At 44.2% G+C, this 21391-nt stretch overlaps 2 protein-coding genes across 2 annotated transcripts in view; one reads left to right on the top strand and one right to left on the bottom strand.

Annotated features, from left to right (window-relative positions):
- Window positions 1-9058, bottom strand: part of GABRB3 (gamma-aminobutyric acid type A receptor subunit beta3) — a gene marked incomplete at both ends in the record, with an annotated part of 193959 nt that extends 184901 nt beyond the window's left edge. Inside the window, one exon of the mRNA XM_084269653.1 lies at window positions 8958-9058. Within this exon, the coding sequence (XP_084125779.1) occupies window positions 8958-9058 (101 nt within the window). The remainder of the gene's footprint in view (window positions 1-8957) is intronic.
- GABRA5 (gamma-aminobutyric acid type A receptor subunit alpha5) overlaps window positions 1-16382 on the top strand; it is a gene marked incomplete at both ends in the record, with an annotated part of 55516 nt that extends 39134 nt beyond the window's left edge. Inside the window, 4 exons of the mRNA XM_084269673.1 lie at window positions 7381-7524; window positions 13279-13431; window positions 14848-15059; window positions 16080-16382. Coding sequence (XP_084125799.1) covers window positions 7381-7524; window positions 13279-13431; window positions 14848-15059; window positions 16080-16382 — 812 coding nt within the window. The remainder of the gene's footprint in view (window positions 1-7380; window positions 7525-13278; window positions 13432-14847; window positions 15060-16079) is intronic.
- Window positions 16383-21391: the final 5009 nt, after the last annotated feature.

The raw sequence follows: 21391 nt of genomic DNA, 5'->3' as shown, positions 1-21391 counted from the left end.
AAGATAAAATAAAACTGTGTGTTGGAAAAACGTATAGAATACTGCCCGTGTTATCAAATTATCTATTTATTTTAAATTCAGGAAGGACAGAAACAATGTTTTTAGTAAGACTGAACTTCCTACTGCCTGTTTCACAGCAGTGTCATCAGTTTCCACACAAGAATTCTTCCAGGTCCATGAATAATTGTCTCCTTGGATGTCCTTTGTTGTGCCATGTAGATGATACTATGTCATTCCAAACAGTTTCATTCTGAGCATTTCTACTCAAATCTAGAGCTCTGTGTCCTATTCTGAGCTCCCCCGTGCAAGAAAAATACAGAAGTCATGGAGCGAGTCTGGTGCAGGTCCACTAAGATCATTCAAGGACTGGAGCATCTCTCCTATGACAAGAAACCTAACGAGCTGGAGCTATTCAGCCTGGAGAAGAGAAGGCTCTGGGGGAACCTAACCCATCCATATAAACATCTGATGGGAGGGAATGAAGAGGGAGCCAGGCTCTGCTCAGCAGTGCCTGCTGACAGAACAAGGGGCAGTGAGCATAAGTTAAAAACACATCAAATGCCATCTGAACACAAGAAAACACAAATTTTTACTGTGAGGGTGACTGAGCCCTGGAACAGGTTGTCCAGAGAGGTTGTGAAGCCTCCATCTGTGGACATGTCCAAAACCTGACTAGATATGGTCCTGGAAAACCTTCTTTCAGTGTCCCTGCGTCAGCAGGAGGAGGGACTGGCTGGTCTCCAGAGGTGCTCGCCAGCCTCAATCACTGTGTGCTTCTGTGCGATGCGAATTTGCAATCCCGTGTATCTATACACGTTACACTTCTTGTCTCTGGCACTTATCTGAAATCACACATGCTGTTTATCCACATGCTGTAAACTCAAGCCAGCTTAAATGAACAGTCGTAATTCAGATTATTTCAGCTCCCTAAAATAATTTCCATGACCCTCAAATTTTCCCAAGAACAGCAGAATTCATCACACTGTGGCAAAGTCTTCATTTTAGGCTCTCAGTCACTGAGTATGTGGATACACCTCTCTTTGTATTGAAATTGCCATTTCACTTTAATAACTAACATTTGATGAAAAGCTGTTTCCCCCTAGACCAAATCCTTGCATATTTCATACCATGTCTTGCTATTTTTATATTTAAAATTACATTTTGACTAGAGCTGGTTTCCACTATCCCTTCCTATAGAGTGATCTCATTTGTACATCGATTCACTCTCATCAACTCAACTTAATGGTAAATTCCAATTACAGAGCGCGAATCTGACCTCGGTTGCGTAGGCGCAACTGTTGACAGATGCTTTGTAGCAGGTTAAAAAGTGTTCGTGCACAAACCACAAGAAACCCAGCTTGACTCTGAGAATTCAAGCTGGTACATGATGGCTTAGTAGCAGCGCTGCTTTACTGCCTGCAGAAGTCTTTGAAAGGCTGTAAATCTGGATCCCTATTGAGTTGTCTAACAGCCGCTAAGTGAGTCAAATACATTAATGGATAGATAAGATAGAAAGAGTGATACTTGTATGAGTATTCAGATTGTAATTAGGGCTTCTAAAAAAGCTGACAGTTTATGTGCATCTTTCACAATCAACAGGCTTTGATGGGGTTTAACATTACTCCCAAGATTAGGCAGTCTGATGATCCTGTGGCATGTATTAAATATCATGGTGATAAAGGCTAAGACGGCAACTGCACAATAGTAATGAATAAAATCCAAAACAAGCCAGAAGTCGTCTTTCTACAGCATCTCTTTAAGTTAATTCAGCCTCCAACTAACATAATTCTGATAAAAAAGCTCCAGCCAGGGTTTGTGGATAAACAGTTTGCATAATTGTGCAACTTGAGCACTCAGGGTGGGCATCCACACACCCAGATCCCCCATTTCACAGGTATGCAGGCACTGCTTCGATGGCCTCCTGTGAGATCTGTCAAAGGATTTGGGGCTGTGGGTGTGTGTTTTGGAAAGGGATTCTTTTTTTCCTAAATTATTTTATTATGCCCTGTATGCAGATACGAAAATTTACTGGCAGATGTAAGTGGTGATTTTCTTTTCAAGGGTTATGGCTTCAAAAAATCAGTCCTAGAAATACATCTGTGTCTCACAGACTCAAAGTTTGGACTCAGCCATCCACAATTAGGTTTATTTGACTTAAGGAGCCAAGAAACACTTGTTTGTTTGTTGGTTTTGGGTTTGGTTTTTTTCCCCCCCCCTGGAGTTTATTCCGGTGTGGAAGAGAAAGAAAGGTGAGAAAGGAGAGGGTCTGTCTGGAGGCAAGGGTGCCACCACTGCCCTGTGGTGGGGCAAGTGGCAGGAGAAAGCTACACTGCTCACGCTGATCGGTTTGCAAACTGAGAGGACAGGGAAAACAGGGCATCCTTCAGTGCCCAGGTGGATGGCCGGGGTCTTCCGGGTGTTACCAACTGGCTGCTCTGCTTTGTGGGATTTATGTGTCTTAATGTGTTTCCTCCCTACGGCTGTGGTCACCCCCCTGCCCCTCTGGTCCTCTGGTGTAAGAAAGACCACACCATGCTTTTCTTGCCAAATGCAGGAGGAGGGTGGGAGGAGACCAAGGGAAATCTTTACTGGTTTTGTATTGTGTGGTGTGTGTTGAATGTTAGAATCTAGGAAAGTGGATCTGCTCATCAATAAACAGATATGAGAAGAAATTACTTAGTTCATCCTTCTGGTAGGTGATAAGCCTGCAGCCATTTATCAAACGTCCACTAGAAATGAATGTCTGTTGTCACTTTCTCATTTTTAATAACATTATACCTCTCTGTGATTTTAGCAGTTCATCTCACACACTACCTTTTGTTGTTTTGTTGTTGTTGCTTTTTGAAAGAGTGAGCTTAAAAGAGAAAGAATAATTTAGCAAGGTTTCCCCCTTTCTTTGGCAAACTGGCAAAATGATTGTGAAGAACAGCAAATTAATTACTTGGAGTCATTAGAAGAGAAGCAGCCCACCTGCTTAAAGTAGAATAAACCCTAAGTGGTCTCACTTGGATTTTCAGTGGCTTTGATTTGAGATTGCAACACCAGCTGCATTCTGCCAGTTTGCTAACCCAAGCCTCTGCTACATTTCTTTGTTACCCTTTGGGAGACTCAGTGTCCTTCCTGTGTGTATCAGGTAGAGGAGGGGAGCCCCTTGTTCCCTTCTCAGCAGTAAACGTTTTTTGTAGCTCTAGAAAGTGTGAGCTGAAGTTCTTCAGTCCTTCAGTAGGCAGGGCTGGTAGGCAGCCTACTGGAAGCTTCAGTGGAGGGAGGTTTCTACACGCTCTGGTGTGACAGTGAATAATGCTGTCTCTCCATTAGCACCTGCTCTGCCCTTGTAGCAAAATAACATTCTAGACTACTCCCACATCTTCAGCTTTCTGTATGACTGTGCCTAATTAAACTGCATGGGTTATCAGCAGCAGAGCTGGAGCTTTTGGTAGTCAAGTTTGGGATAGTTGGAGGTTTCTGGGAGGACGTGACAGAAGGTTCGACGTAGGAAGTCAACTACCTGCTGCAAGTACACTAGTGTTATCTGCCTGGAGCTTTACATAGATGACCAGAAAAGGGATGGTCAGTGGTCCAGCTGCCACACCAAGGTGCATGGGGTGGCCTTTTCATATCAGAACTGTAAATTCCTCTCAGTGGTGTGTATGTAATGAGGGGGTGGATGTATCTTTTTACATTCACATTCATGTTTTGACATTTTCTCAACTCTTCTCTTTCTCCCAAGGAGGCTTAGACACTCAGAGCCTGGCACATAGTGAGGAAAGGAGGCACCAAGCCAAAAATCTTAAATTACAGCTTTTTAAAATGCAGACTGTGCTTTCTTATGTTTGCCTGGGAAATAGATGAGAATCATATCATGCATGTGGTCCTACACAACAGATTATCCCTAGACTGGGGTAGATTCATATTATTCCTAGTGAGACAGACTTCTTTGGAAGAGGGAAAATCACTGCTGGCTGCATTGATTTGGGCTGGGCTTCACAAGAACACATGTGTTACCCTTCTGTGCCTTAAAGCCCTGACTATAACCCTCCTGCTCCGGCATAAGGACCTCTTCTAGCTTGGCTGTTCTCCCTTCTCCCATGGACACTCTGCTCCTGGCCAGGCATCGCAATAGACATTTTTCTGTAAGAGAGGACCTGCGGGCTGGAGTCCTCCTCAGGCAGGGACTGGCCTCAATCTCTGCTCTTGCCTGCCTGAGTGCTCTCTCTCCTCACCACCTGGCCCAGGATGGGCAGCCTCCCTTCCTTGCCATGGTTTTGAAAGAAACAGCCTCAGGAATCACAGAATGTCTAGGTTGGAAAAGACCTTTGAGATCATTGAGTCCAAGTATATTGCTTGGGCATACCTGCAAGATCCAGGTGGAGCTTTGTCACCTTCTGGCCTCTGTCTGAGTGACAGATTATTATTTTTTTTTACAGGAGGAGGTACTGGGCTTCTCCAGAGTAGGAGCCTCCAGCCTTGTACTGCATTGCATGCATGTATTTACATATCCAGTAATGGCTGTAATTCAAAGCAGAAGCACCGATTTATTTTAGGAACCCCAAAGCTAGGCAGAGCAGAGAACTAAAGCATCTGAATACTTGTTTAAGCCTTACAGGCCTATGTTCCTGCATGGTCGCTGTTTCAGTGGAATTTAGCTACTGTGCTCTCACCAGGAAGTGTCTAGTCAGGCTGAATTATTGTGTGTCGTTGGCAGAAAACAGGACAAACCCAATTATCCCAGTACTCAAGATCCTTGCAGTAACAGGGACATATCTGGATCAGCCCAGCAAGAAGCCAAATGTATGTTTGTTTTTTGTGGGGTTTTTTCATAGGAAGTAACATAGGTAAAAATCAAATTCTCTTGACAGTCACAAACCTGCCTACACAAACCAACAATCTGGGGATATCAGCACATGAACAACATATAGCAGCTAAGCATTTAAAAAAAGAGGGCTTCCTGCAGCACTTCTTTAAAATGGACCTATCTCCTCCTACTTGCCTTCTCCAGATCTGGCATTGGAATTATTTACAACATGTTATGAACTTGTAGTCATTTTTGAGACGAGAAGGTATCTCAGCTCTAAAGGGAAGGTGAAATTCCATCATTTTTTGTGATGCAAATATTTTGAAAGAGGGAAGGCATTCCTTCTTAGCTTTTCAAAGTGAGATGTAATTACAGTAATTTTACTGCACAGCTACAAATACACGCACAGGGAAGGTGTGTGGGCAGTCCTGCACGGCTGCATGGCTAACAAGGGGTGGAGGGTTTGTAGATCCTCAGCTCCCAAACCCTGGATCAGCTCCAGCCCTGAATGCAGCAGCAACTGTCAGACATGTGACAAAAAAAGATTTCATCCCATTGTTAGCTTTCTAGTGACAGCAGCCCATAACTTTTTTCCCATATGGTTATCCACTGTTTAGTTACACCCCACCCCAACAATTAGGAAATTGTGTCCTGTTCTTCATCTGGGTCTGCCTGAATTTTTCTTTGCCTTTTGTCGGTAGTGCAAGAAATTCATCCTGGTTTTAGATTTCTGCATGCAAGTATCTATACTCAGTGCTTGAGTCATGGCTCAGCTTCTTGTCAGTGAACTTGAACTTCAGCTTCTTGAACTTCAAATCATGACTTGTTTTCTAGTCCCTTGAGATACTTGTGACCTTCTTTTGAACTCTCTCCCCCTTTCTTTCCTCATTAGTTCCATATATTTCCTGAGGTGTGGACAATGGTGTTTAAATAGCCATAAATGGTCAGGCCAAAGGTATATCTAGCATGGTGTCCTGCCTCTGGCAGCACTTAGAAGATTAACAACAGTGAAAACAAGGTGCTGCTCTCTTCCCTGCTACCTGCTCCATCACCTGAGGAATCTGCTGCTCATCATGCTACACATGGACACTCCTAACCTGAACTGGGATCACTTCCTATTTTCTGCTTGATGTTCCTGCTTGTAGGAATCCAGGGACCACCTTAGCATATTTCTTGCCACTGCAGTACTTCAGAAACCTATGTTGACATGCTGTCCATGAAAAATAGTAAGTCCTCCACAGAATTGCAGCTTTCTAAGACAGCTTACGGGCTCCAGCAAGCAAAAGTCTGTTGGAGGCAGTGCCCATGATCCTTCGAGCTAACCTCTTGCCCTTGACTTCCAAGTCCTGATCTGGAAGGCCACCGATGTGTTGCCTCCTGCCCAAATTGCACTGAACTAGGATGTGAGTTTTTGCAGAAGAAAACGTACTACACCCCCAACTTAATACTTATAGATCGTAGAAAGTGAGATATTAGTCTTTGACTTTGTACCGCTTCCAACTCTGCCTGCATTTCACCTCCTGTTTGGAAAGTAAGCCTTGCCTGCTTAGTCTACTAGTACTAAATGGACTCTAGCCTACTGTAAGATGCCTACAGTGATGACACCCAAAATCTTTCAACAATCAGGGTGCCCTGAAAAGTGTCAGATCTACTGAAATTAAATATTTTTAAATGTATAGTCAGTTCCCAGATTTTTTGAGACTTCATGTGCAGAGAAGGCTTAAAAAATAAACTCAAAGGCGACAGCCTTTCTAAAAGAAACCTGAGTTTCTCTCATAATAGCATAATTACTCCAGGTGTTCGGGCATTAAAAATAGCAGCAACATTATGGAGGAAGGAATGAGTTGGCAGTACTGCCGCTGCCTTTATTTCCAAGTACTTCCAAATTACTGTGAGAGAAATCTTAGCATGTTTGCATCTCCAGATGTGCAGGTGTTTCCACACCACCACCCATTCACTCTGGTACACTCCCACCACCCCGTCTCTGCTCCTCAGCAGGCCAAAGGCATAGGCACTCATGTCCCACCTTCCTTTATCTGCAGCCATCACGCGCAACGCAAGACCTCCCCCCTCATTCACAAGTACATATCCCAAAGTCAGGGTACACACATCAGGCCCTGTAGTTGTCTGTGGTGTCACTTGGTATTTTATCCTGGAGATGGAACAAGACACAAAAGGACCCTGTTGTTCAGGCACCCGGGGTGTCTGAGTCCTTTTGGGGGTGGGGGGAGTGAGCAAAATGCCTTTCACAGCTTTGCTGGGCTTTAGGAGCTGCCAGCTAGGTTAGCACGGGTCTGAGCTGCTCTTTCCCAAATCGAGTGGTTGTGATGGATTATATTTATACCTCCACTGTCCCAGCCTTCGACAAACCATCCCACACATCTGTTATATTAGAAGGCTTCAACCTAATATTTTTGAGCTGGGCATATGGGAACATGATTATATCATCTTTATTTGTTTTTCTCCATTCACTCTCCCTCCTCCATTCTTCCCTCTCCCCACCACTTATCATTTAAGGATCCACTAAAATATTGCATGGTATTTTTACTCATGTCTGTCTTTTTCCCCCCCCCTTTTGTCAACAGATGCTTACCCCAATTCCGAAGTGATCTATGTGTGGACTAATAGCACCACAACATCTGTGGTGGTGGCCGAAGATGGTTCACGACTTAACCAGTACCACCTGATGGGACAGACTGTAGGAACTGAAAACATCAGTACCAGTACAGGTAGGGGGAATATTTCCACCTGATGGTTTCTGATAGCCGGAGCAAGAGGGCAGACCCACCAGCTCTGGTTAGTTTGCAAGGAGGCTACGGAAGCACATGTGGGATGTGGGGTGTTGGGGGTATCACGTGCGGGTTCCTGCCCACTTAGCCGAGGCCCTGGAGCACAGAGAAGGTTAGGTGCTGGCTCTTAGGTACGCCACAAGGCTGTGGCTGAAGATGTGTCCAAGCCCCTGCTATGTAACGGGAGCGCTGGAGAAGTTGCATACAGCTTCTTGGCGGCCGCCTGTGCTGAGGCTGCCAGCGCTGTCGCTGGCTTGTTTCCCTGTGGGAGGAACCACCCCGAGAGGCAACTGCCACCCACGCGCTTGATCCGTTTCAATCATCGCTTTAAAATTATTCGCTTGATGAAAGTGTGTTGGGGGCGGGGGGGGGAGTGAGCAGAGGGCTGGTGGGGGCTGTGGCGCGGCTCTGCGGCATGTCCAGGGCACCACGTGGATGGAGAGGAGGTGCAAACCCCGAGGATTCCCGTTTCCTCCCAGGCTGCAAGCGGAGGCGCCAGATGTGGCAGCATTAGGGAGGCAAAGAAGCTTTAATCCCAGGCCGGGCACCCACGTGAGCTGTGCTCCCCTGCTTCTTAAGGCTCCCACGCAAGGGCAGCCCTGGGCGGGCATTGGCAGGGGGACTCCCGGGGGGGTCGAGACTGGGACAGGGGTCACGTGGGCTCAGCAGGATGGGGGCTTAACCAGGTTACACAATACACTCGGCTGGAGAGCATTAGTGGCATCCAGTGTGGGGGCTCCTCAGCCGGGAAGAGAAACAGCCTGCCGTGGAGGGAAGGGGGATTTCTTCTGGGGCTTGGGGAGGGGAGAGGGGGCAGCCTGCAGCACCCAGGATGGGAGCAATTCCTGCTGGCAAAGCACAGCAGAGTCTTCTGGCCATGCACTGTGAGCCTGGTGAAATATGATGGGCTCTGAGCCGAAGGTGGGATTGTGGAAGACAAGGTATGGATCAAGCCAGGAACCTGTTACTGTCCACAGGAAATTTAGGAGATGTGAAAACAGGCACATACATGTACGCTCACACACAAGGTTAGCTGGACAAACACATGAAGATAGTTCTGCTCACACTGTCCAAGCACAGCAAATAAAGAGGGGGGCAGCTGACCTTGCCGCTTACTGTCCAAACAAGAGACAAAGACAGGGAAAACTTGCCTTCAGTGGCATGGGGTGGGGGCCCTCAAAACACAACCTCTCTCTCCATCCTACAGAGCTTCACCCCCTCCCTTGCCCATTTCAGGCCACACAAATCTGTTGCTAAAGAAAAGATACCTAAAGTGAAGAGAAGCATATGGACAGAGTCAAAGTAGCCACTGCTGCAGAAGAAGGACAAGTAGGCTATCTCCCGTTAAAGAGCAAAACCACTTTTTTCCTTACCAGTTCACCATCATAGCCGCGTTGTTTTCAGCAATGAACGGTAGCTCCCCTCTCGCCTTCATCGCTGCCAAGAAAAAGATCCAGAGGATGTACTGGGGCATCTCCTCCAAGCTCGTCCTGCTCCTCAGAGCAAGAAAACCATCCAGCCCAGTGCTCCAGTGTGTCAGCTCCGGGCCACTTCCAGTTTGCAGCTTTGCCTGTGAAAGCTCCTTGTACTCCTCAGCCCAAGGAACCGGGGGACTCTTCAGACAAATCCCAAAGTTTCTGCCCAGCAACCACCTCCCTCCTGTATCTTAAGATTTAGGCTAATAAATGCCTGTTTTCCAACGTCAAGATTTTATATTAATGTCCCGGGATACATCTGGGCTGGCTGGATTCTGATTGCAGGGTGGATCACAAAGAGCAGGACACAGATTGTAGCCGCGGATTAGCAAAATACAAAAATCCGATTTTGCCCCAGGGAAAGCATCAGTCACTGATGGATTTGCTGGACTTCATCAAGCTTGTAGGAGGCCAGTAATCAGGGTTACTTATGAGCGGCCGTCTAAGGCATTTCTTCCTTCTATTGAATTGTTCAATGTGAGAAAGAAAAAAACAAATAGCTACTGCACAAATCCAAGTGCTTGAGTCTTCAGTGGGGTTTTTTGACACGCAAGTCAGACTACACAGCCCTTGCAGTTGCATAGGCAAACTGTTTGTGTTTGTCATAGGACAAATTATGCTCCTTTTTTTCTTTTTTTAATGGAAATGCTGGACCTGCACCAGCCCCTTGGGATTCTACTGATTTTGTAGCCAAGCCACTAAGTTTAGGTGCCTTCTAAGAAAAGATATTCTGGCACTCCTAATTCACAAACCAGTCTTGAAATTGGGAAAGCTTTAGCCGTGCCACAGAAAATAGCTCAGACACGTGCCACCTGTTTGGGGTTACTTTTTGTGCTGATATTCCCAAATGTCCTTGCCCCAAAGGAGAAGATATTTGACTCCTCACACTGCTTCCAACAGACCCAACATCTGTTAACGTCCCGGTGGTGCAAGTGCTGAAAACAATCAGATATGGGCTTTAGGTCCAAGTAGATCCTCGTTGCTTTCCATAAATGGTTGCCCAGTTCTGTTCCCCGTACCCAGAGTCTCTCATCTCTAACTTAGGATCTGCAGTGCCACAAAACAAAACAAAAACCCACTCTTTTATCTTCTGCCAGCTGGAGCCTGAGTTCTGAAATATCCAAAGCCTAAATAATAAAAGAAGCATTCGATCCTTTTTACATCGAATTATTCTGATTTGGTTTTGAGATTAATCTTTCCCCCATGTCACTGTAAAAAGAACACAGGCATCTCTCCTTGGGCAAAATACTCTGGGAGTCAGCGTGGTCAGGGACTGTGGTGACACAGACCTGATGTCAGGATCTTACCAGAATGGTTGTTTTTACACCTGAGTTCAGGTATATCCAGTAAACAATCAAGCCTGGGGGCCGGTCCAGCCTCATTAAATTACCCTATTGAATCCCAGCGTAGTGGTGGTAGAAGAAATGCGTGTAAGATCCTGGAAAATTTTAAAGCTTTATCTCCAGAACTCCCTCATCTAGATTAAAAATAAATAAATAAATAAAATACTGTAACAGCTTTTAAAGCAAAAAAACCCCAACAACCCAACGAGCCCCTAAGGCAAGCAGCAGCACAGCAGTGTAGCTCTGAGAAGAAATGCAGCCATTCTTGCTTTTCATTAGTGCTAAACTTGTTATTGAAGTTATTAAAGTGCAGAGGTGAGTGCACCCCATCCGGAACAGGGTTCTCTTTTAAGTGCTACATAAACTTGCAACAAGAATTAGCTCTTGCTCGGGAAAGCTTATGGTCTGAGGATAAACAGTGGCCTGACAGAAGTAGAAGGGAGCTTTGCCACTCAAGACAGAGCCAGGATTGTTTTGTATATAAACAAAAGGCCAGCTCGGGCAGCTTTTAGCTTTACTTTAAGCGGTGGTCCAGGGGCATTAAAATGCAAGCTGTGGGGTTTTTCTCAAGCCCTAAATCTCCTGGAGGAATCATTCCTAGCACAGGCATTCTTGAAAGTGAAAGTATGGGTAATCGGGGAAGATACCAGTTGGAAGAAGAGCAAGTACAGAATCACAGTGATACCATTATTTCAGCAGAGACAAGAGCTTTGGAAGGTTAAAGAAAATGGTAAGGTAAAAATCAGCTGTGGAGGGCCATCAGAAGGCAGCCATTCATTTTCTGCATTTTAAAAAGGAAAAAAAAAAGGAGGGGGGAAGGACACCCTTTTGCTTTGCTGAAGCTGGAGCTGTGTAGAGTTTTATTTTTTTTTATTCTGACTCTGAAAGCATACTGTCAAAGTCAGTAATGCACATTGTCCTCCTTGGTGAGCAGGGAAACTGTGACTCAAACACATCCCAGTGCAGTAGGAACTCAGAAACAGATTACAGGTACATAAACCCTGCTGCTCCTGGCATATTTTATGGGTAATCCACAAACTGAACACTTCTAATTAAAGAGGAAGTGGAGTTCCTCCTGAAACCACAGCATGTTCAGCATCCCTGATTCAAAATGATAATAAATGGAAAAGAATTAGATGCTACTTCACTGGGATTTTCTCCCCCGTTTCGTAGCATTCCCTGTCCATCTCTGCATCCCTCCTCTGGGAGCCGTTTCAGCAGAAAATCCTCAGACTGCTGAGGAAAGCCGTAAAGATTGAGGCAGGCTGTTAGGTAAAGGTTTTCCTGTGCTATTCCAGTCCTTCTGCCAGAATTCCTCGGCACAAACAAGGTCTGCAAGCTTCCCCCAGAAATATCAGAATTCCTGTAGCATAACGTACCAGCGCAGCTATACCTGCAAAAGCCCTTTCACTTTAAACCTGTTCTCTGCTAATTAGCCATATTGTCATTTAGAAACAATCTGCCAAATCTAACTGCTTAGCAGTGCTGGCTGCCGCTCAGCTCAGGAGATTCACTCAAGGCAGAATCAGTCTGTTATATGTTTTCCTTTTGTAGCTGGTCTATGGAGACGAAGTCAAGGCTTGCAACAGAGATTATCGCTATATTTGGTTTATTCTTGGAGGACAATATATCTTTGGGAACAGGGATTAGCCTGATTCATCAGTACCCAGCAGAATAAGGCATGCTTTTAAATTAATTTAACGTCTATGTGAGCAGAGATCTGTTAGGGCTTGAAGGGGTCGGTTCTTTGCTTTATTCTTACAACTTATCTTCTACTCTTATTTTTGCTAAACAAATAGGAGCCTTTTTTTTTTAGCTAGCAGAATTTTGGCTCTGGGGAGTGGTTACCATCAATGAATAGCCTTCGGTAACAACCATACGATTTCACAGGAACAGCCCAAAAGAACCAGTTAAGTTTTGACTATATTTTTTCCCTGAAACATTAGGGAAGGTGACAGCTGGCCTGTTGATTTGGCAGTGCTTTTTTTTTTTTTTTAGGAATTTATTGAAATTCAGAGGACCTGACAAAAGCCAGATTAAGGCAGTGCTACGACTTTGGCATAGAAAAAAGACATGGAATTGAGCACTGTGGCAGCTTTCAATGATTTCATCATGCAGGCAGTACAATATTCATTGCACAAGTGCAATATGCACAGCACAGTGTCTGCCCAACAACAGATTATCTTTCCAAGGGCTAAGGTGTACGAAATTCCAGGAAAACTTCATGTACTAGAGGGATTTGTAAAATTTTTTTCCCCCTTTTTTTTTGCCTGGATGAGCATTTTGAAGGGTTTGGGTGCTGAGATCAACAAGACCTCCCAGGATCCAGGTACAAAACTGTCATTTTTGCAGCACCAGCACTACTGAGACAGGCAGACCCTCAAGCACAGTGCAGGAAGAGTGTCTGGACCGGTTCTCATTCCTGAAGACTGATGGCCTGGCAGTAACAGTTCCCCTAATGAGGTTAAGTCCTGCTGCTCAATCAGGGTTCTAAGAGTAGCTGGCCTTAATCATTACTCTGCTAAGACAGTTTGTACGGCTGAGTCAAAACCTGACAGCACTGAGGCTGTGTCTGAGGTTTTGAAGCATGTGAACATCGAGTCATCCCAGGTGCACAGGAAGGACCACAGCTGCAGTGGAACTAATCAGACATCTTCTGCTTTTGGGGACTAATGTGAAGACCAGCAGGACACAGCTTCACCTCTGTCCCAAGTCCTGTTTTTCCACAGTGCAGAAATCCAGACTGTTTTTCGTGCAGTTAAGAAGGGCTGAATGGTATCCTCAACGCGGGGTGGGAGGGTGGAGCTGGCCTGCTTAACTCCATGAATCCATAAGCCTCCCATATTGTACCCACATGCACATCTTTCTCCTTCTAGGTGAATATACTATTATGACAGCTCATTTTCATCTGAAAAGAAAAATCGGTTATTTTGTCATCCAGACGTACCTTCCTTGCATTATGACTGTGATCCTGTCGCAAGTGTCGTTCTGGCTAAACAGAGAATCTGTCCCTGCTAGGACTGTCTTTGGTGAGTACCCCACTTTCTCCCAGCGTGTGGGAAAGATCGGGCTGGCTTCTGGAAGTGATTCGCTGTAAAAAAAGAAGCAACCCACAGTGAGCTAATGGTTATTTCCACATGAGATGTTCTAGACATTCCCTTGTTCTCTTCCAGTTTAAACTCAAAATCCACTTGAAAACACTTTATTTTTCTTTTTCTTTTTTTTTTTTTTGTAAAGTTATGACAGAGAGTGCTCAGTAATCAATTATATGATTAAGGGCAGAAGACAAAAGAATCAGATTGGTGTGATTTGTGTCTGGGCTTTTTCTCACCCAGGTAAAACACTGGATTGTTTACAACAAAAAATATGCGTATTATCATATTTAGTGTGTAATCTAGCTAAGTATTTGAAATAGCTTTCACTTCGAGACATTTTGTTTATCTCTGTGTTTAAGATGTTTATCTGGGAAAACCATGTAGAGGTTAATTAGTGACAATTATCTCTATTACCATCAAACAAATTAATACGATTTTGCATTTAGGAAACATATATTTACCACAGAAGTTGTCATGGAAAAATTCTTTGGGGTCTCTTAAATGACTCAATTTATCACTAGAAGATTGCAGAAAATAAACAGTCTTAAGTGAAGGTTGATGAAATACAAAATTTTAATGAGATGAAAACCGAAGGGAGCAGGAACAGTTTATTATGTAAAACCTGGTTCAGCTGTTCTTAAAAGAATCACCCTTCTGTACAAACCTACTGGAATCAGTTGGCACCTCTGAGCAAAGCTTAGTTCAGTAAGCTGGGGGGGGGGGAATACAGGTACCAGCAGCGCTCTGCTGACTGGTGGCATCTATCCTAGGTGTACAAAGCTGTAACTGTGAACTGAATTTCGTCCTACTGGGGCCATCCTTCCACTGATGACAGTAGTGGCCACTCTGTCACTAACTGACCCATGTGAGAGGAGGAAATCAGTAACAGCCAACAATTTTGTACATAAAATCTCCACATGAGAGAATAAATCCATAATCCCACTTTATTACACAAGTTACTGCTGAATGGGTTGCTCGCTGGTTTGATAATGTGCCACCTAACGAGGGACACACTATACATACCATGCATCAGAGTGCAGGGATAAAATGCCAGTAAGGTTTCAGTTCATATAACAGCTGTTACCCTTTGAAATACTTACTTAGATAGGCTATAAATAGAGATAACCAGAACACCACAGAAGTACACACCTGAGGGCAGAGGCTTGCTTTTTTTCTTGGTAGAGTATCTTTCTCTTTCAGACCATAATATGCAAACACTGATGACTTCACGTGGCCGCCTTAGATATCGTGTTGAATTGTGGCCTGCTCATAACTCACTAGGGATCTCATAAGGGTTACCAAACTGATATCGGCCTCTTCTTTTTTTTTTCCCTTCTTCTTCTTTTGCAGGAGTAACAACAGTCCTCACCATGACCACCTTAAGTATCAGTGCCCGTAATTCTTTGCCAAAAGTGGCCTATGCTACTGCAATGGACTGGTTTATAGCTGTCTGCTATGCCTTTGTATTTTCTGCATTGATTGAATTTGCAACAGTCAACTATTTCACCAAGAGGAGTTGGGCATGGGATGGCAAAAAAGCCCTGGAAGCTGCTAAGATCAAGGTGCTTACCTTACATAGTTTTAAATATCTAGAACATAAACCATTTACTCAGCATAGCTCAAATAACTGAGTGGACAATTTTCAGCTTCTTGGTGAAAAAGATTACCTCATTACATACTTTCACATTTCTATAGAGGAATATTTGCAGGGAAATATGCCATATTCTTTTCACAGAGACAGACTATCAGTCTCCACCATCTCTATAGAGTGTACAGTTTTTAGAGGGATACAGAGCTTTGAGTACTTGTGGCATTGGATTTCAGTGGCTGAACTTCTGATAGTAGTGGACATGTATGATGAAATAAATGTCTGCAGAGAATCACAGAATCACAGAATGGTCTGGGTTGGAAGGGACCCCAAGGATCATAGAGCTCCAACCCCCCTGCCACAGGCAGAGCCACCAATCTCCAGGCATGATCTAGACAAGATTGCACAGGGCCCCATCCAACCTGGCCTTGAACACCTCCAGGGATGGGGCATCCACCACCTCTCTGGGCAGCCTGTTCCAGGACCTTGCCACTAAAATTTAATCTAAACTGTCCCTCCGTTAGATTCAATCCATTCCCCCTGACTGACTCTTAGCAAATGATCTGCTAGGAAGAGCTTGTACCCACAGGCATCCCGAAAAAGAAATACAAAGAGGGCAAGCTAGCAGGGGCAGTGAGCCCTTCCACCACTGTCCTTGCTGCAGGCAGAAGGGTGAGGTTCATGTCTTGGTAGCTTTCCATCTCTGCAGGTGCAAGACCGTATTGTCCTGACAAAAGAAGCTGCTAATGCAGATGCCAGGTGGGATCTGGGTCTGGCCGGCAGCTCGTAGCTTTCTCTGGCGTCAGAGAAAGTTTAACCTGAGTAAGGGCTGTAAAATCGAAGCAGAAGCAGCTGCTTGGGAGTCAAAGTTGTAATAGCCTACAGGCATTTTTTTGCCCGTTTGCATGATTGATTATGGTACTTAGACTTTTGGGTTAATATCTCAAGAACATTTCTACTTTGTGTTCCTAATGTTTCCTCCTTTACCCCGCAGAAAAAAGAGCGCGAACTGCTGGGAAGTAAATCAACCAATACTTACAGCACTGGGAAGCTGACCCCTGCGCCAAACATGCCAAAGGACTCAGCCCCATCTGTCATCTCAAACACCGCACCTGCTCCGGTGAAGCCTGCAGAAGAAAAGCCCGCCGAAAGCAAAAAGACTTACAACAGCATCAGTAAGATTGACAAAATGTCCCGGATAATTTTTCCAGTGCTGTTTGGAACTTTTAACTTGGTTTACTGGGCCACATATTTGAATAGGGAGCCTGTTATTAAAGGTGCCAATTCTCCAAAATAAACTGAAGGACTCTAAAGCCACATGTGAGCCATACTTACAAAGCAGATGCTACCAAGGAAAATTTGAGATCCAGACGACTTTCTACATTTGGGCAATATTCTTCAGGAAGTTTTTTGCATGTTTAATAATATGTACAAATGATATTGCCTTGATTGTTTCTACATGTAACCTCAGATGTTTCAGAGACGATTATATTACTTACAGCAAAAGGTCTTTATAAAAGATCAGAAGACATTGAACATGGCTTCTTTGCTGCTGAGTATCTTGCATTGATAGTTTACAAATAAAATAAGTTATATTTTTTAACTGTTCAAGTGTACTACATATCGTGGTTTTTATACTTCAGATGTACAGTCATACAAATGTAGGCTTCACCTATATTTTACAGAAGAGCTCCACTATTGTCATCTGATAGGTTACTGAGTAACGCCAGTTGTAAATGTGCCAAATTACTGAGCGTAGGGCTACGTTTGAGCACCTTTACTGGTTATAGGTAGTGCATTACTCCACAGATAAAACAGCTCAGCCCAATTTTCATTAAAAGTTAATAGAATGCAGTAAATCCTAATGGGGATACGCCGGTTTTCACTGCTCGAGCCTCTAGCTTGCAGTGAAGCAACATAGGGAGCAGAATGCTACTTGTGTAAATAAAAGTGGTGGGATTTTGCCCTTAAAAGAAAACCTGAGGTTTGGATTTTGCATTCCAAGGAATTTTCTCGAATGATTCTCAGTATTTATTCCAAAAATTAGAGATATATTGCATGAAATTCACATAGATTAGGAACATACTTGTGCAAATAAAACTTTTAACAGCAGCAGTAGACATTTTTATTAGGGTAAAGTAAATGGTGTTTGGACATTTTCCCAAGAAGAAGATTGCATTATATTAGCAGAGATTTACACTAAAGAATTACAGCAATTCTGAAATAATTATTACTGGTTTCCCACAGTGAAAAACCAATCAGCCAACACTAAGAAGTGTGATCAGAAAAAGAAAAGAAAAAAGATGTGCTTCATGACAGCAAGGTGTTTCAGTGACAATATTGACAGAAAGGTCTTTGTACTGTCCATCTGAAACTTTTCTATACAACGCCTTGCTGCTGCCAATGTGTTTCGCTTTCACAATGAATGAGAAAATGCAATTTGAGTTTTCAGCTCTTTCCTCCTTGTCACCCTTTCTTTGTTCCAGAAGCTTTTTGTAATTTAATCTTAATGTTTAAATAAAAAATGTGTTCAACATTGGATTGCAAAATGTCATTTGTATACTGGTTATCCTGTTAGAGAGACCAAAAAACACCACCATGTGAGCTGGAAGAATTAATTGGAAAGCACATACACACACATCACTTGTGTGTGCATGACGCAGCCTCAGTTTCCCAGAAAGGTATGTATTGAGTGAAGACTGTGAATCGGCATGTTTCAGAATTAAGTGCTACCTTGCCATGGAGCATCAGCCCCACCTTCTACCTGGGGCAGAGAGGAGACTCCATGCTTCACTTTGAGGTGAATGTCTGGTCCGGGATAAGGGAGCTGTCTGGGCTTCTTATGTATCTTCTCTTCACCCCTTTCATTCCTCAACATTGCCAAGAAGAAAATCTCACACACCTGTCCCTTTTTGCAGTTTTTCTTTTGATGTTGTAGGATTAGAAATTTGCAAATTCTCAGCGGCTGTGGAGAAGCCACAAGACTGAGGGTGTGACTGGAAAGGGGTAAAGAGGAACAAGGAAGGGGCATGGCCATCCATCAGCTGAAGTGCTGTCCTGAGCCAAGGGGAGGATTTGGATCTCTGTTTTCACATAGGTTTGAGAAGCCACATACCTCTTTGTACATCATTTCTTTGGTTTTCGAAGTGGGATAGCAGTATCTGAATGCCGTGAATGCCATGACCCTTTAGGGATCAAAACCAGCAGAGAACTGCAGACCCTATTGGCAGGCAAAACTTTATTACAAAGTCCCACGGCTATTTCTTTTCTAGCACAAGACCTTGTGCTTTCATGGGGAAGAGCACATAGCTTTGTCGAGTCCAACATGTGCACACACATGTACTGCACAACTCACTGCACGCTGCTGAAACAGCTAAAACCACCTGGGGACTGGCAGAGGGGAGCAGATCTTTCTGCTTATGCAAGATGGACCTCCTCAGTTGCAGCCTCTTCTGCTCCTTGCTGTGGCCATTGAGATGTTCAGTGAGAGCGGTGCAAGGTTCCTGGAGGGTGAACATCCAGAGAAGGGGAGGTGAGCCCAACATGCTAGCAAACATAACGATTCCTCTTACTCAGGATGTGCATGCCAAGGGAACCTGGTTCTTGCAACCATTTGATACAGGTACACGGTCCTCCTGTGGCATGGCACAGTGAATACAGAATGAGGGCCACTGATAGTCACAGAGAGAGACTGCCTGCATTCTGCAGATGAGTGTTTTCTCCCTGCCCTCAAGTCTTCTCCTGTGATTGATGATGATAGGGCCTGCCATTGACACTTATGGCAGAGGGATGTGTTCCAGGTAACACACCCGGACAAGGCTTCTTGCTAGGGATGAATTTACTAAGAGCTTGCTATTTCTAGTCTCACCAGAGTAACAGATGAGATCTAACGCCTGCAAGCATCAAACGTATCTTCCTCAACCAGGTGTCTGAGGATGGCAGGTAGACTGACAAGGACCCATCAGGACATGGTCCACAGCTGACTTGCCCTTTTTTTGACTCCATGGTATCACACTGCCATGCTGTTGGCACATGCTACCATGCTTTTGGTGGGTATGTTTCAGTACCCATAAGCTCAACTTTCTTCCCAACTGTTCTCATGGCCTGCAGATAGTACTGGCTCAAACTTTTATTATCTCACATCTTTCTTTATGATAATATTTGCAGTTAGAACAGACAGACTGGATTCTGTTCAATAAGAACATTGATTAACACTTCTTCCCCTCAGATACCAAACATTCTAGATTTTTTCTGCAGGAAGATTAGGTAGTTGTAGGGTTTTAAAGGAAAAACAGCTATTGAACAAATGGTGTTCCAAAGATTAAAGAACTAATGTGACAGTCACTGAATGAAGCCAGGTTCCATGGGTTCAAGTTCAATCTGGAGTGTGGGATTTTGGCACAAATCTCTAAATAGATTGAAAGGATATCATGATACTGAGACCCTGATTGCCAGAGGAGTGCTTAGGAGTAAAATCATGTGCAGATGTCCCATTCCTCTTCCCAGAGACCACCTGCTTCTGGCCACTTCCAGAGGAAGGATACTGTGCTCTCCAGACTTTTGTCCAGACCCCACAGAACTACTCAGCAAGTGTTCTTCTGCAGGAGAAGGCTGAAGCGCAGGAATGCTTCACCAGGCCCTGGGCTACTGAGTGGTTGTGAAAGTGGCACCAGAGTGCTTCTGGGACAATACGGCGGCTGTATTTACTACACTGTTGAATACTATGAACAATCTGTGACCCTGCAGAGGTCACCATGCATGGTAAAAGGTTGTCTGAACACAGATGAATCCCAAAACAAGAAAGAAAAAGCATCCCAAGAAGTTGATTTGCACTTTCCTCAAACTTCCACAAGAATCCTCCAGTGTGAGGCTCTTTTGTACACAAACTCAGAGCCATCTGCATCATCTCCAGAGCCACTCTGCCTGCTTTGGAAGGTTTCCATGCTTGTTTGTTTGCTTGCACCCAAGCTTGGCTCTTACCCTGAATAACTGAGCACCACTTTCTGGTCTCTATTGCAGGGCCCAGTTCCAGGACCTCTAAATATGACCAATTTTGCTTACATGGAGAGTCTCCTTGTCTTCGCTGAATATGAAACTACCTGCAAACAGTAGAGTTGCATGGTCACAGGATCAGGGTTTTTTGGTGGGGTTTTTTTTGTGTGTGTGAACAGTTTATTGGAGTTTACCTGATGCGTAGAAGATCTGATAATTACTGGCCACCACAGACATTTTTACACAAATAACTTCCAGTTATATTGACTGTCACTTTCTGTCTTTGAAGGCAAAGGCAGAAAATAATGATTAGAGCTCATTCTGTTATCATGGATGTGCTAAACCAGGTCGAAGTTTCTTGAAGAAACTGTCTTATGTTTCTCAGAGAATCCCACGCACCCCTAATCCTTGCTGAGAACTGCAGTGATAGAAGAAGAAGCTGCAGCCACCTTGCAGTGTGTGCTCCTGCCTGAACAGTGGGTGTTGTCCTGTAGTTTGGGAGATGCTTCAATAAACTGATCGATTCCCAGCTGGAATACTTAAATGCCACTGCCTCACACCACGTAACACCTAACAAGTTAAATCTCTCCGCAGTCAGTGGAACTGTTTGTGTGGGAGACCATTACTCATAGATGGCATCTGAACTGTGGGAGATGGGAGCATTTCCCAGATCCTGGCTCAAAGTAAACACCTTGGCCTTGTCCTGCTCCAGAGTGGGGTGGTATCTGGATGTGATTCAACCTCCTCTGGCTTCCCCTGGAAGCAGCATGAGCCTTCAGGAGTGGGGTGAGCTGTGTCACTGTCCCCAGTGTAGGTGAGCTGGGACCCTGAGGGGCAAATCTACTTCACAGCTTAGTGACAGCGAGAGAGAGTAATAAATAGGAATTGCTTGTCGTTGGGGTTTTTTTTCCCATATGCTTTCAAGAAAAAAAGAGTTGAGAAGTGAATTACAACAATTCAGCACTGGAGAGTAAGTATGTGCAGTTCCACTGCCAAATTTCCTCACTTGCGCCCATTAAGAATGAAAGAACAAGTCAAATACAACGGAAAAGGTTTTTATTTCTGATATTTGAGCTGTGCCAGCCAGCCTACTCCGAGGATGAATTTAAGCAACAGTGTATTTTCTAAAGCTCAGCCCTCTTCTGTTATCTTGAATTGCATTCTGCCTTTTTTTCTAAATGGAATATGCCCACTGTGCAAGAACTAAACATAACTGTACAAAACCGAGAAAGAAATGATTTTATCAAATAATCTTGTCTTTCCAAAATTCTTGCTGAACATCTAAATTAAACTTTCAAGAAAACTGAATGAAAC

Source organism: Gallinula chloropus (genome assembly GCF_964237585.1).
Source record: "Gallinula chloropus genome assembly, chromosome: 1".
NCBI classification, from domain to species: domain Eukaryota; kingdom Metazoa; phylum Chordata; class Aves; order Gruiformes; family Rallidae; genus Gallinula; species Gallinula chloropus.
The sequence above is the reverse complement of the archived record's forward strand: the minus strand, read 5'-3'. Positions and strand labels throughout refer to the sequence as shown.